Below are 15,802 nucleotides of genomic sequence, written 5' to 3'. Positions count from 1 at the left end.
AGGCCCATCCCTTCAATATAGACAATGGAATGTTATTATTTGAGGGACAAACTCTTTGAACTGCCTTGGTGGTCAACTCCTACTTGGGTTACTTTTCAATAGAGTGGGCACAAGGTTGTGGAACACTCTGCAGGCAAACATCCGTCAAAGCAAATTTCTGAAACAGAAGCAAGTGTGGGATACACATGGCTGAACCTGCTCAGGAATGGGGAGATGGAGTTCCAAGGCCCCTTCCAAGGCCTACGTGCAAGAGGTAAATCTATCCTGGGAATATGCACTCTGCCAAAGCCATAATCAGGACCATTTCCAGGAGCTTGGGGTCACTTGGTTTTGAACAGAATGGGAGCTCCAACCATACACATTCCCAGAGACCTGCTCCTTTTTTCTGTACTAGAAGGTGACCTACGGAACTGAAGACCACTGAGTCACATAGGTATGTTTGCAGTCACTCCTCCTTTCAAGAGACTTCACTGGCAAATGCCAGGATACACCTGAAGAGTTAAAAAAATAACTAAATTCAGCAAAAATAGCATAAAAACAAAGGCAGGGTTGGCCAGCAGGTTTATTATGTCTCAGGAAAATAAGGCAATCCCCTTCCTTTATTTTTTTGCTAGTAAGTTGACCATCACAACCAAAGCCATGAATCATTTATCTGCAAATACCCCCAGTGCCTGAGAATGCTGTCAGACTCCTCACTTGCTGTGCGCTGGCACTGGGACATACAAAGGTGTCTGGCCAATCTTGCCAGTTGAAAAGCTTCCCATCACCAGTGGGTATGCCAATCTGCTACAGAGTAGGATACAGTGAACATTTTCTGCTGTGTGGGAAGGAATCACATCTAATTCCAACTCTGCGGCTTGTGTTGGCTGGCAAGGACAAACAAGAAATTAGTTACAATGAAAGTATAATGTAACTCAGTCCAAAGACAGAGTCTTAACTGGCTCCTTTCCTGAGAAAATGTAGACTTCACCAGAAATTGTTGCCAATGGAAGTAGAAGCACTCACTTCAGGAAGTATTGGCTGTAGCCAGTCTATCAGGTACTTTGGAGTTTAGGACAGGAAAAAAGAAGGAAACTCATCTTTTGGCCAAGGAACAGTACAGATCTTCAACTAATTCTTTTCATTCTCCTCTGTGCACAAGGGGCACAGGAGCAAAATGCATCTGCTAGTTATTATGTGCTGCACGCAATATAAAACTGTCAGGGAAATCCTCAAACGTTAGTATTTTTCCTCTCCAGTGGTTTTTAAGAGATGAAGAGTTTTGGGGAATGGATGTTTTTGTAGTGTTCGCATCTTTTCACCTCTGCTTTCCACAGTGCACATTGCCTGGGCTTGCACAGCACACAGCCATGTTATCCTCAAGCCAACAAAAGAAGAGGGCTAGGGTGCACAGATGACCCTGCCCAACATATACAATGGTTTTGCCCTGTTTTTTTTTAAAGATGGTCCTTAGATAAACGTCATCTCTCCCTTGGTAACCCTTTCCCTTTCTCAACAATTAACAGTCCAACAGTGGATCAGTTTGACCTTCTTTTCTTGGAAATCATTTGACCTGTACAGCCAAGTTTGTTCTGCGTAAAACAGTTTCAGCCATTTGTACATCCCTTGCGCTTGTGTTGCTAATAAAGGTTTATATTTGGTGTTGCTAATAAAAGTTTATATTTGGCACGGAGAGATAGCATTGAGTTGTTCTCTGTTATGAGTGTAGGCAATCCTGTTAGGCTCTGACTATTTGCCAGAAACAATGGTGATTGCCTGCTGCACATCTCAGCATCATGGGAGCTGACAATTTGTTGAAGTTACACTCTAGATCTGAAAAGCTTCAGGACAACTCCTTGCTTTAACCCATGACTAGATGGTCTCCATAGCAGCTCTCCATAGCTCAAGCCCTGCTGCTCTCAACACCACTGTTAATAAGCTCTATTACAACTTGAAAGCTCCTATCTGAAAGGTCCAGTTTTACACAAGCACTTAGTATGACAGGGGAACATTTAAAAATGCTTCTCAGTGAGGTCATTAAAATGGAGAGAAACTTCCACTGCAGTTAGAGAGTCAGAGGATATGGTGGCCTGAGAAGCAAGCAAGCTGATACAGAGTAAGTCATACCATTTCACTGCTCCACGTTTCAACTCTCCCTACTGCCAAACACAGAGGACAGCGTATGTCCTCTATAGAGCTTATATAAATCTACAGATGGAAACTGCAAAGAATAGCTAATGCTTATTATGTAAAGATCCTGCCCTTCTACCACGTAGGACTACTCCAACAACAGTCATTTTGACCCAAGGGCAAGACACTCCTTTCCTCTATACAAAGTACATTCTCCCAATTAGGGCTGCCCTTTGCAGAGTATAGCACAGCAGGTTTTCAACTGCCTGCAAGACCTTTAAATGCTACCATTTGCTACAGATCACTGAATTACGTGTGCTCTGACTCAGACTGCCATAAAGGGGAAGAAGGGACAGCTCCCTCCATTGCACATGTCCAGTAAAACATCACTCAAGTGAGAGGAGATAATAGATGCAAACCAGCAGGTGAGCCTGCCATCCCTATTGATGCCTTAAGATCACTAGGGAGCAAAAAATTACTCACCAGGCAATTATTAGTAGAGAAAAGATAGAGAGCAGATTCTTTAATGAAGGCCTTCAACCATGGGGAATACAGAGATGTGCCACACGTCCAGGGGTTCCACTATTTATGGTATCATCCATCCAATCCCAGAACTATCTGCCCCCTAGATCCTCCCCAGTTCTGCTCACGGTACGCCCCTCTGGAAATTGAGTCGGGGGTCCTGAGACCCCTTCTTCCTCATCTTCCTCATCTTCCTCTTCTTCACAGCACATACAGTCTTTTGGAGCTCCTCCAAGGTTAAGGATTTGAAGGTTCCTTTGACTATGGCGTACCTTGTTGCTCAAGCCACGGTGCAAATGTTCTTAAACAGAATGAAGGCCTGCCTTTAGAGAAGCCTAAACAAACTTAAAGGAATTCAGAAAGTTTGATATGAAATGGGGTGATAGCATTGGGTAAATGTAAACTACAGTGCTAAAGAGTGACAAATTAAGACAGCTACATTAAAATCTACATTTACTACACAACTACTTCTAAAATCTACAAAAAGCTAACAATCAAAAAATCCATACGCATCACTATCCTAATAGCTAAGTTAGGCAAGGGGCAAGCAAGATAGGGAAAAGCACAACTTCAGCAGCATGCATAAAGGTTTGTGTCTGGGCTTTTGCAAATGAGCAGCCTCGGTGAGCAACACCCTTTTCCAGACTGCTCAAGCCAGTCAGTGTAACTTCACCTCCAGTCCATCTCTTTCAGTTGTGTAGGACTCAAAACAGCATGACATTCTCCACAAGAAGAGGCAAGTGTGGCATATTTATTGTAGAATGGCCAGGCTCTCTCACAGCACCACAGTTCCGTGGTCAAGTCAGATTCCTCTTACTATCCACTGCACAGCTGCTTTCTTAAGTCACAGCCTTCTCTGGGATCACCCTGACCAAGATGGAGACAAGCAATGCCTCTCAAGTACAGATGGAGTTTGCTGGAGCTGTTACCTTTCCACATCTTATTAGTGCAAGTTGTGGTTCTTCTCACACCTGTCTCCAGCTTCTCAGGACAGGAAGTGATTTGTGAGAAACTGCTTGCTAGAACAGCAGTGGCAAAGCAAAGGCAATCAATGCACAGGTGTACTTTAACACACACCTAAGTGTGAGAGAAGGCCCTTGCCTGCTCCCTATTCAATCCCTCCATCCGCAATTCCTGCACTGTAATCCTGCTGAGAATTCAGAAGTAATCACTGGAGCCAGAATGGAGACTGAGCTCAGCTATTCTCTCCATCCATGTCCTCAGTGCTTCTTCAGAGTGACCCATAAAGCACTTCAGTGAGTAAAGAATACAGAAAGTGGCAATGGAAGGCCAGCAAGCAAGACCCTTGACTCTTTCTGTTCTGGTAGCTCTCTCTGCTAACAGAAAATGAACCCACCACCTACACTCAAGCCTACAAGCCAAGAATATCCCTCCGCAGCCTGTACACCCTTTCCTGTTTGGAACTTTTGACAGAGATAGCAAAAGAACAGTCATCTTCATTAAATGCCCCATTTCAGCTGCAGAAGAACCTGTGCTGGTAGTCAGACTCCATATGACTTGTTATAAGGGATCCTGGATGACAGTGCAGTGGGCAGAGGAATCTGTTCCAGCAGGATCCTGACACTGTGAAGGGCTGCTCAGATGATATTTCTCAGGAAAATAGAGGGTTTTGTGAATCAGATTTCTGACGGCAGAAACATCATTTTTATCTATGGGAAAGAGAGAAAAACAGTTGTTCGGGATTCTCAACAGGCACTATGAAAGCCCCTTCTGCAAAAAATACCTGAAACTCTAGCTCCCAGTACATCACCTGCCAGCAGCCCTTCCTCTCTTTCTTTTTGTACACCCTCCACTCTTTTGCACTCACCTACACCCAGCTGCTGCAGGAGACTTGCAAACTCTGGGTCACCCTCCAGGATTTTCAACAGGTTGGTGGACTCCATTCTCTCCAGCTGCACATCCCAGTAGATGTAGATCTTCTGGCTGAAGCTGACATAAACCAGGCAGGGACTGTTGCTTCCTCCTTTGCATGCATAGAGGCCTGCAGAAAGCAGAATGTGGAGATCTGACTACTTCCAAAAGGACAGTGAAAGCAAATAGGTAACGTCACATGATGAGGTACCAAAGCCGTTAGCAGAAAACAGCAAGCACCTGAGCAGAGACATGGGCTTGGGTATACAAAATCCCTTTGAGACAATCCAAGAAAGTGTCTCTAAACTGCAGGAAGCTTGGGGATTTGCAAGCTGCTTTTTGCAGGTCTGAAAGAGGGGACTGAGCAAAGCTGAGGCTCGGGCTGGTTCCATGGGGCTCCTTATCTCTACTTGAGAACAGCTTAGAAGTCTGCAAATTCAAAAAGCAGTAGGGAAGACAAGAGATTCCTGTAGTACTCCTGAAAAGGACAGGAAAAAAACCCCAAACCATCACAGAAAAACCTCAGCATCACCTCCTCTCACCCCTACTTTTCCCAGATGCCACCAGAGGAAAGACTAGCTGGGCCTTCTGCAGTACACACAGAGGGAAATTATTCTCCACGGCAGACAGACAAAGGATTCCAGGTCTCCTAGACAGGAGTAGTAGCTTTGAGGGAAAAATGCTGTGAGGGGTGGCTTTGCAGTCAGGCTCCCCACCTGCACAGAACGCACTGACATTCTCCTCTGCTTGAAACCTGGCAACAGTCCGATTGTGGTCAATGATGTATGTCTGACCATCCCACGCACAGGCAATCACCTCCTCGTGCCCGTTGCCCTGCGGGAACCAGAAGATTGCATATTAGCCAGACACCACCTATTCCCAGGGACAGTCAAGAATCTTTCTTGCTTGTTCAGACAGAACACTAATGTCTGAACAAAATGTGACTTTTGGACATCATGTCCAGACATTTTGCAGTTTGAGATCATCTCTCCTCTCAATAGCAATCATAAGAGCAAATCATAAGAGTTTGTAGACAATCAGGGTATTAGGAGTGTGCAAAACCATTCAACTTTGCAATAAGATAAAAGAGTAGTTCGGGAAATAAATTTATGAATGGATCAGTGCAAACTAGGCTCAGTAGGTCTAACTGGCGAGCACAGCTCAACCTCTGGCACATGGACAGACTGACATGAGTGCAGAATATACCACCAGAGTCAAAGCACTCTATGTCATCCTGAGATAATCCCAGTCTTTTTCAGCTGAGTCACACTCACTCTGCCCTTCCTAAATCCATATATACAAAGCCATGTTAAGTTTTTGTCTTCATCCCTCCCAGCCCTATTCAGATACTCACTGTAACATCCAGCTTTTCCAGAGCAAATAGCTGGTGATCAACCTGAACAGACCAGAGCAGCTTGTCTGCTCCCTCCATGAGTTTCAATGTCCCTGAAGGAAGAAAAAAAAAATACTGTCTTGAAGACATTAAAAGGGAGCAATATGTTTGCTTATGCTGGGCCCTACACACTCCTTCAACACTCAGGGTTGCTGAGAGTTGGCTGCTAACAGCATAGGCATGGTCTCTTGGCTGCTGAATCCATACTGGACATTTAACCCCACTTATCATTTTTCTATTATCCAGATATACTGTGACAGTACTGGGCAGGGGGGACCAGCCATGAGAGTGGAACATAAACATGAGTCTATCTTCATAGAGGCCTCCATGCCTTCATAAAAAATATGGCAGCAGAAGGAGTCTTTGGGTCAAATTCTCTTGCCTGACCCAGGACAGGCTTCTGAAGCCCTGTTTCACCTTCTTTCAAAAATCAAAAGCACTGAGCCCCTGGTTCCCTGCTTTGAATTAGTGTCAGGCCTTGTCCAGCCCACAGGCCTTTCTTCCAGGACAGTGGTAGGACTTACCATCCAGAGTACAGAGGGCAAAGAGACCTGAGCCACTATTCTCACTGGAGCCACCTGTAAGTGCAAAAGAAAATTGCTGGAGTTGATGCCATTTTATAAGTGTTGTCCCCTCTTTCTCCTGAAAACAATAAAAAAGATGCAGAACAAGCTGATCCATCCTGCCTTCTTTTTTTTGCCCAGTTGTGTGCAGGACAGCACTGACAAATGTGACTAGTTAAATCTCAAGAGGAGAGTCCCCTGACCACTGGGCTGTTTCGGCCCTTCAGTAAACCTCTGCCTAGCTACCAGTCAGCAAAGACATGCAAGGTCAAGTTTTAAAAGTGATATCACACTTGGAGAGAGAGAGGAATGGAGCTGTGTTCAGCTAAAGCTGCATTTAATCCTCCCAGTGACAACGTAGGAGAGACACTGGCTCCCTGAGGTCTGCAGGAACCCAGGAAACCTGGCAGTCAGGGACAAGCCAACAGAGCTGAAAGCAAGTAGGCAGTTTCCCCAGAATAACTTAAATGCAAGCCTACCTCCACTGCCCACAGACAGCTCCAAGCTACAGACCCCTGCACACTCCTGAGTTACAAACTGCCCTGTTTCCACAGATCAGCTTAAAGCAAAGTCAGCTGGTTGAGTGCTCAATTGCCTCTTGTTGCTCATTCTCTCAGACAGGCTCTAATCCAAAAGATCTGCAGTGTCCCCCTCACAAACTGGTCAGCATTGCACTCCTCAGCTGTTTCCTTACTGATGGTCCAGCATCAGTGGGCTTTTTTACAACCTTCTCTTCATCCCTTTTACTGTGTGCCTTCATTTTTCACAGACATCTCTCATAAGATGCAAGGCTTCACATGCAGTGAAATAATTGATTTCACGCTTTGTTGACCATGTTCCTCACAGCAGCATCAGAGATGCTGAAAACATGACAAGCTTAGGAATCAGGGAGGAAAGGTACTCTGAGGAAGGGGAAGGGGGTGGGGTTCAGTGGTCTGCTCTTCTCCCTAAGCTCTAATTACCGTGGACAACCTAAATAATTCTCAGACAGCACTGCAGGGGGCAATACTTGCGCAGAAAACAAGAGAAAGTGATCTCCACTTGGAATTTTCTGCTTGCACACACACTCCAAGGGGGAGTCAAAGCTGCCTACTCTCCATAGGTATCAAGAGAGGGTTTAGCAAGTGCACCAGGCACAGGTCAGAGCACAAAGCAGTTACACAAGGGAAGCAGTGGCAGTGTGTAAGAAAAGTCTTAAAAAAAAGACACAACAGCAGCGTGTCAGGGCTGAGAGAAGCCAGCAACTTTGGAGAGTTTAGATACAACTGCTGAACAGAACACAGTGGAAGGGGACAGAAGACAATGATATGGAATATGGAAGCAGCTCTGGAGATTGGGACTGCATAGGAGAAGGAGGAGCAGCATGTAGCTGCCAGGTATCGAGATTCAAATGCTAAAAAGTAGTAACAGATGAGGCTGTGGGAAGGAAGAGATGCATCTTGGGAATAAGAAGAAGGCATAAGCTGCAGTCATGCAAAAGCAAAGATCAAGGACATATGCAGGAGCACGGCATGGTAGCCATTCAGATAGACTAAATGCAGGTCAGCAGAGGCTGCAGAGAAACTGTTGTGCTAGGCAAAGAATAAGCACTACCTAGGAAAGGACAAAGGCTATAAAAAGCTCACATGCAAAAATCCAACTGTCTTTCTTTGGAAGCCAGCTAAGATAAGTCAAGATTCCTCTGCTCTTGCAGCCGCTTCCCACGGTTATTTTTCAGCCACAGGAAATCCAATTTCTTCTTGGACTGATGTACTGAAAAACTGCCCCCTGAAAATCAGGGGCAACTGTTGGGCCACAGACCCCAAGCTGATAATCTCTCACCTCGGGCAATGCTACCAATTAGATGAGTGGAGACATTCTTGTTGTGAATCCGTCCAGATGTTTGGTGTAGAATAACATCTCGAACAGGGGCCTCACTAGGGTAAAGAGAAAGACATCAGGGACAGGTTAAGGAACCATGACTGAGTCTGTGCCACAACAATCTCAAGAGCAGTGTACTCCAAAACTCCACAAATCCAGACACTGACAGAGTTCCAGAAGAGGTTAGCCCTTTAATGGTAAAGGCTAAGTAAAAGGATATGTGCCACCCCAGGTACAAAAGGAACTCACAACTGTTTAAAAATCCAAAATAAGAATGATTTTATGCATCAAAAAAATATGGAAAGAGCTCAAAACCAAAAAAGACTAAGGCATGTATTCCAACGAAGGAGGAAAAAAAGACAATTTTTATTATTACTCACATAAACCTGGCTGCTTTTCACTCAAGAAGCATCTGCCCAGGGTTCAATAAGTTTGTGAGTGACCACATCTGGGCCTGGCTTCTGGCTAGGAGGGTACCATTCCACTGAGGTCTTTAAGACATCAAGACTTGCCTAGCTCCCCTCCTGCTGTAGTTTTTTGTCTCTGCCTTCAAGTCTTACAGAACACAACAGAAGCACCCCAATTCCCCACAAGGATTCTTTCAGCACCAAGACAATAACAAACACCTCATTACCATTCTGATTGCTCTGTTGTGATTTATAGCACTGGCTGTCAGGGGTCTCATTAGGACAGCCTCTAATTGCCTCACGTGGAAAAAAACCCAAGCAAATGAAGCTAAAATTTCAATCTGGGCTTCATATTAATTTGGCTTGGTCCAGCCTTTCAGTTGTTACCCTTCCCACCATTAGATAGGTCACTGGATTGCATACTACCCTTTCTCTGGAGATCAAGATTACTCATTTCCCTGCCTTAGCTCCCAGTAACCCCCTCCTCAGTGATCTCGTTTTGTCACTCTCCTTGCCCAACCCAAAAGAGTGGAATACAACAGAAGCAGTAGCACTCATCTTTGTGACATACATGAAGAGTGTTCATGGAAGCTCTGCACAGGTGGGCTTAAGTGACGAGCTGCCAGCAGTACAGCAGGACACTGAAGCAAGGACAGTGACAGCACTCCCTGCCTCACAACAGCTGCGTGGTGGCACCCCCTTGTGATGGGCCTTCACAGCAGCATTTCCTCAGGTACCCTGCAGGAACGCCCCTCACCTGCTTGAAGCAGAGCCGTCCCTTCCCGCAGATGTGTCCCGGTGCTCCATGTCCCAGGTGCACAGCAGGATGGCGTAGCCACAGCCTGGCTGCGACACCATCAGCTCCGGGGAGCCATCAGGGCCCAGGTTCACAGAGAGGCTGTCCACCTACACTGGCAGAGACAAAACACTGCCAGAGTATTTTGGAGAACTTTAAACACCTCTGAAAAGTTTACAGTGCTCCTTGAACCTAAATCTGGATATGGCAAATCTTCTGACATGGCTGAGCAGGAGCTGAACAAATTCAGCTAGAAGCAAAATGTCCCAGTTCACTAAAAGGCTGTTTCCCTACCAAAAGCCACTTGTAGAACAACACCAGTACTTTCTGCTAATGCTCTCTAGTTGGGCGAGAGCAACTGTTTCCTAGACCAACCCAGCAGCTGTTCCACACGGACAACCATTGGACAAATCTCCTTTCAAGCCATCAATGTGACAATTGTTTCATTCATACAACTGAGATTTCATAGTTCTTCCCTTGGAAGAGCCACCTCTTGAAGACTGTATGACAAGTACTGCTCTGAACATCCTTTTTTCTTACCTGACCTTCTAGCAGCCATTTCTTCAACAAGAGCAGCTGCCCAGAGATGTGGTCTGAATTCTCCGACGAGTCCTCCCAGCGGAAGGCACGCACCACCCTGTCAGTGTAACCCACCACCAACTCACACTTCCCATCTCCATCTGCAGGGAATAGAAGAGGATAGATGGACTCTGTCAGGCTTTCACAGCCCCAAGAGCCCCAGCATTCAGAAACCACTGTGCTGGTTTCTATAGGTAGCATCCCCGAGGATCCCAATCCTGTAATGAAAACTCGCACTTCAGAAAAATTCCTGAAGTTCTTGCCTCTTTTCTCCATGACTTGGCTGTGGTTTCCTAGAGTTATCTTTTTTCATCAAGATAGTAATTTCCTTCTGCAACTCCCCCACTGTTTCTCTCCTCTCCTGCCCCTCACCCTGCACTCTGACACCAGCTTTGTGGCTTACCAATGTCATTGATCAGCATGACCTTGGTGTTGGCAGGAATGTGCTGCTTGAACACTGGGTTCTGCTCTTCTGCTGCTGCCAACTCATGGTGGCCTGAAGCATCAGGGTGTTTTGGAGAAGTCAGGTCAAAAAGATGAAACCAGCCTTCTGCACTCACCGCCACCACGAAATTCTACAAGGAAAGAAAAAAACTTTTTGATTCTTTCTCTTTTAGAAACTGCAGAAGCTGTCTCACAGCATGGCAAGGGAAGATACAAGGGTAAATCCATCAAGATCAATGACTGCTACAGAAGGAACAGGAGGTTTTTGGCCAGCATACAAACTACTCAGGTAGTGGCAGGGTCAAAACTTCCTGTTCATCTTTGTCAGACTGTGCTATCAAGCTGATGTGTGCATGCAATCCTCAAACAATGTGTGGCTTTCTTAATGCTCATGTCAGCTCTGCTCCCCACTAGGGCAAACAGAGCAACAGTATTTTGGGCATGGTGCCTAAACTGGGACCTTCAGACTCATTGGTCCTGACTTAACCCCCAGAAACAGCAATCCAACAAAAGAAGTCATATTAGAGCCAGTGGAATTTGCTTGGGAGTCCAGACTATTCTGTATCTCAGTCTTGTTTAGATGACCTTAAATGCACACAGCCAAGTGGCAGAAGGGCCATGGCCCACAGCAGGCATCAGCACAAGCAGACCAAAAGCCACTGAGCAATAGGAGCAACCCTTAAACCACCAAAGCCTTCTGGTGCTCACATAGAGGCACATGGAAATCAGTAGTGCTCTCTGAATATAGGATTTCCTTGCTCACTAAAACCTGTATATGACTCACAGAAAGATACCAATTACATGTAAACAGAAGAACAGTTTAAAAACAGTAGTGCTAAAACTCTTTGAACGAGGGCAGATCCTGGTGCGAAAGCACCAGCAATCTGTCCTCCTCCACACTCAGTACATGACATAACCCTGATCTCCTAAGCACCTCCCACATGCCCTACAGAGACAGCTGGGAAGAGTTTGGTTCCTCTCACCTTTCCTTTATTGCATACATCGCCCACACCAACACACGTGAGCTGCAAAAGAAAAGAAGGCCATACATAAGAGAAGGCAACTAAAACCAGCACTTTGGGCTAAGCCTCTGCCCTACCCCTCCTCTCTCATAAAGCATCTCTTGAACTCTAAACAGCCTTTTGAAGGACAAGAAGAGCAGAGTCAGGAACAGAAACACATCTGTCAGAGCCCTGGGTCAAAATCCACAGCACACAGAGCAGGGTCAAGGTGGGACAGAAGTCCAGTTCCTGTGTTTATTCAGCTCGTTAACTTCCAGCCCATGAGGCCAGCTGTGGGCAAAAGCAGGGTCTTGCACAACTACATGAAAGGCATCAGATCCAGTTCAGGCCCGCCATTCCCCTCTGCCCTACATATTCCTAGGCTATGGACAAGGATAGCTGGCTGCACGTACACCAAAAGGCCCAACCATTTAGAAATTTCGTTGAGAACTGACCATTCCTTGGCAAGATCGCACAGCCCAGGGTTTGCTGTCATCATTCTTGTAAACATAGAGTTTTCCATTGGTGTCTCCCACCACTAGTTCATTCAGCTGTACAAGAGAACTGGGTTATTAGGAAGAAGTCCACAATTACAGTAACAATAGTCCCATACAACAATCAGAACTCACATCTAAAAATCACTCAGTAGGAAGAAGCAGCAAAACAAAACAAGAGTTAAAGGGACAGTCTTGAATCAACAGGGAAAGTCTGGGAAAATATAAAAGCTCTAGTTTTACTCTTGCAGATAGAAGAGATAGAGTGTCTCCTTAGAGCAATATCTCATTATCTACTGCTTCTCTACACACTGTTTCAGCATTGTGACACTGACCATTTTAACATCCTGCTCTGCATCATCACCCCACCTTCCATCCTCCAACCTAGAGTGACTTAAATTATCCGAGGAAGATGATGACAATGAAGAAAATGTAACCATCGAGAAAGAGGCTGCAAGAACACTAAACATAAGATTTACACTCTATGTTTAATCTCACTGATGAAGGGGCAAAGGTCTTTCGGAATGGTGATTATTTCTTCAAAGATGACTGCTAAAAATCACCAACTGTCATTGCTGATGAACCTACTCCCACTATCCAATCTCCTGCATCTGCCTCTGTGTATTAAAATTGAGGCATCTCACCCTGCACACCTTACCCTATATAACATAACTTCTTGTGGGAAAATTTGTTTTAATTATCTACCTCACTGCTAGCCATGGCACTTTTCAGCATAAGGCCGTAATAAAATTCGACCGTTGAGGAGAAGAAACAATTTACATATAGCTGGTTAAGCTAATCTCTTCCTAATTACAGACAAATCAGCCACATCGAAACTAACCATTTGTGGTGGCTGACAGCAACATTCCCAATGCACTTCCATCCCTCATACAGTTTAAGATCAGACACCGAGACTTGGCTCTGCCCTGTTTGTGATCTGCTGTGCCCCAGCTAAGTGTTTCCCCACACCCCTACATCATCCCCACCACCGCGACAGCAGCGTGCCTCTCTTCGGGACCAAAAGTCAGCCTCCCCTCTGGATACACACCATCCAGGCCCCACGCCAGGGGTGACCTGCACGTCTGACGGTGATGCGACCCCCGACCAGCTGCAGCCCAGAACCACGGAAACATTCCCTTTGCAAGGGAACTCCAGCGGGCATTTGGACTCAAACCCTGCATCTCTGACGCCGCTCAAGCTCCCTGTGTCCCTAAGCACGGAAGCCCCGCCAGCCCCCCGGGGCCGCACCAGCCCCTCGGTCCTTCCCCTCAGCCCCGTTTTGGCTTCCTGGGGCCGCTGCCCCTTGTCCCGCCTGCGCCATGTGGGAGCGCGGCCCGCGGGCCCGCCCGGGGCGCTGCCCAGACGGGCTCCCTCGCCCTGCAAGCGCCGCGCGGCCCAAGGCCGGCCCAAGCCCGGCCCCGCGCCCCGCCCGCCGCCCCCGCGCTCCGGACCGTGTCGTTGTCGGCGTCCCCCAGGCAGATGGCGTGCGGGAAGAGGCTGCCCGCGAAGTCCAGCGCCACGCACTGCACGTAGCTGACGGAGCGCATCCCGCCGCCCGCCGGACCCCGCGCCGGGCCCGCCGCACCCGCAGGCACCGAGGGAGCCGGGAAGCGCAGGTGCGGGAGGGAATCACGGGAGCGCGGGGCGGAGCTCCCGGCACAGACCTCTTGTTTCCTCTTCCAGAGACAACAGGGAGCCGCGACGCTTCCGTTACTCCAAAGATACCGCACGGTTATTACAGGAACACCGCCCAGGATGAAGGGTTTATAAACCGAGAGAGACAGATGCGTGTGGTTTACAAAGTCAGTATCGTAACTGTTTATTTTAAGCGTTTTTTTTTCTATAAGGACATACATAACGAATAGTTTATATCTGAAGTTTACATGCATGACCTCACTGATAAACACTAGTATGCCACCTTCTGCTGGCAACTAGACCCATTTGTAACGACAGCACGGAACATCCTTTCAGCTGCCTGAGTAAAGCATGTTTAGTGTCCTTAGTAGGTTACATTCTTAAACATTTCATAATTTGTTATGTAGTAACAATGAGGGCAAAGTAGTACTTTCAAGACTGCTCACACTTAACATATCCACCACTGACTCTAGAATGTTTTAGATGTGCTACAGAAATCACCTGACTTTTTGCTTTCAGAAACACCTAGAACTGTCGTGCCTGTGGGATATTTTTGAAAACTGCTATTCAACAACTTATCATTAGGACTTGGTGCTATGCTTATTTTAACAGCAGCAACAGTTTCTGCCAGAGGCTGTTATTTCCAGTAATAATTACCAGCAAATCAAGGTATTTACTTGCTGGAGAAAAAGTACTCTTGCTTGGCATTCCGGCCCCCTTTCACACTTTTCCATGTCTATTAAGCCCTTGTTGTAACTCCAGTCGACACACACTGTGTTGTTTCCCACAAGAGGCAATAATGCTTTGGTACAAGTTTTTCCACATATACACGGCTCTTGCTATCAAGTTAGAACTCACGAAAAACACCTGTATTACCTGGCAGCTCTAAGATTTTATTAGGCAAATCAAATCAGCATTTCCTTAAACATGATGATCTACCAAACACTCTATCCTGCCTCTCTTCTCCTATCCCCCCCCCACACCACTGAAGCGTAGGGCACTGCTACACTGTGTACACTGTGCAGAGCAGTGCAGCTCACAGCTCCCTAAGCCAGACAGCCCAGCAGCAGGTGGTGAATTTATTATCTCTGGCCCAGTGCAATGTGTCAAGCAGCTCTTACCATTTTGGTGACAGTCCAGTCCTACAGCTGCAGTGCCCGAGCTTTCCTGGCACTGCTGCGGGGCAGGTACTGGCAACGCCCCAGCCCCAAAGAACCCCATAAGTAAGCACTTATACAGTATTTCTGTCTCAGGAAGGGAGACTGGGAATTCAAATTAAGATTTCTAACGTAATTCATGTTAAAACAGAGATACTCTCTGCAATATATACACAATTCCAGCCCATTGCATGCCATGCAAATCTTTCTCACCATAAAAAAACCCAAAACAACAAACACTTTTTTTCATCTGAAAAGAACAGATTATCTACCTTCCTTCTGCAGAGCAGGCAAAGAGTGCCCTTGCAGCTAGAATGGTCTCAAAACAGGACACTGGAGATGCTGAGTTTAACACTACACGACAGGATAAACAGAACAGCTGAGTTTGAGTACTGTGTTCCATGCCTGCAGACAAACAAAAAACCCACCCCAGCAAAAAGCCCCCACAAAACCCAAAAGCACACCCAGCCCCAAACAAGACACACAAACTGCAGAAAGAAGCAGAATACCAAGTAATAGCTTTCTTGTGAGATGGGGATAAGCAGACATTAGAATCACTCAGGAGTTTGTAGTTCGTTAGGATTTAGAAGTATTTGTAATATGTAAACCATTATCACTTACTTTCTCTTCAAAGCCAGTCACTTTTAGGTATAAATATTGTGGGTTTTTTCCTCTGGTCCAGTTCCACAACATGGGGGGCAAAGAGGAAGGTAGCAAAATGAACAGATAATAAGCTCTATACATAGGTTACAGACTTGCTTTTTGAAGTTTTCACCAACATATTTTTTCCTCTTGCAAATATATATGTAAATATTTTACCAAATATTGGGGGAATTTTCTATGGTAATGAACAAACAACACAGAAAAATAATCAAGACACTGGTTATGTGGATTAAAAAAAACACTGAATGACCAAAGGACAGTAAATTCTCTCAGTTCTGTGTAAATTCCAATAAAAACCCACGAAAAG

At 46.1% G+C, this 15,802-nt stretch overlaps 1 protein-coding gene across 1 annotated transcript; it reads right to left on the bottom strand.

The window, feature by feature from the left end:
* Positions 1 to 2,599: 2,599 nt before the first annotated feature.
* On the bottom strand, positions 2,600 to 13,652 carry ITFG2 (integrin alpha FG-GAP repeat containing 2). Its single transcript, XM_051780771.1, has 12 exons — positions 13,492 to 13,652; positions 12,002 to 12,097; positions 11,529 to 11,570; positions 10,505 to 10,676; positions 10,063 to 10,202; positions 9,484 to 9,632; positions 8,281 to 8,375; positions 6,421 to 6,474; positions 5,858 to 5,949; positions 5,220 to 5,337; positions 4,460 to 4,633; positions 2,600 to 4,301 (listed from the first exon to the last, which is right to left on the bottom strand). The coding sequence occupies exons 1-12, from the start codon at positions 13,585 to 13,587 to the stop codon at positions 4,153 to 4,155; spliced, it is 1,377 nt and encodes a 458-aa protein (XP_051636731.1). The 5' UTR covers positions 13,588 to 13,652; the 3' UTR covers positions 2,600 to 4,152.
* Between the last annotated feature and the right edge of the window lie 2,150 nt (positions 13,653 to 15,802).

This window comes from Manacus candei, unplaced genomic scaffold, assembly GCF_025592945.1.
Source record: "Manacus candei isolate 608988 ecotype Guabito, Panama unplaced genomic scaffold, ASM2559294v1 h1tg000014l, whole genome shotgun sequence".
Classification (NCBI taxonomy): domain Eukaryota; kingdom Metazoa; phylum Chordata; class Aves; order Passeriformes; family Pipridae; genus Manacus; species Manacus candei.
Note: the sequence above shows the minus strand (reverse complement) of the source record. Positions and strands in the feature narration are given on the sequence as shown.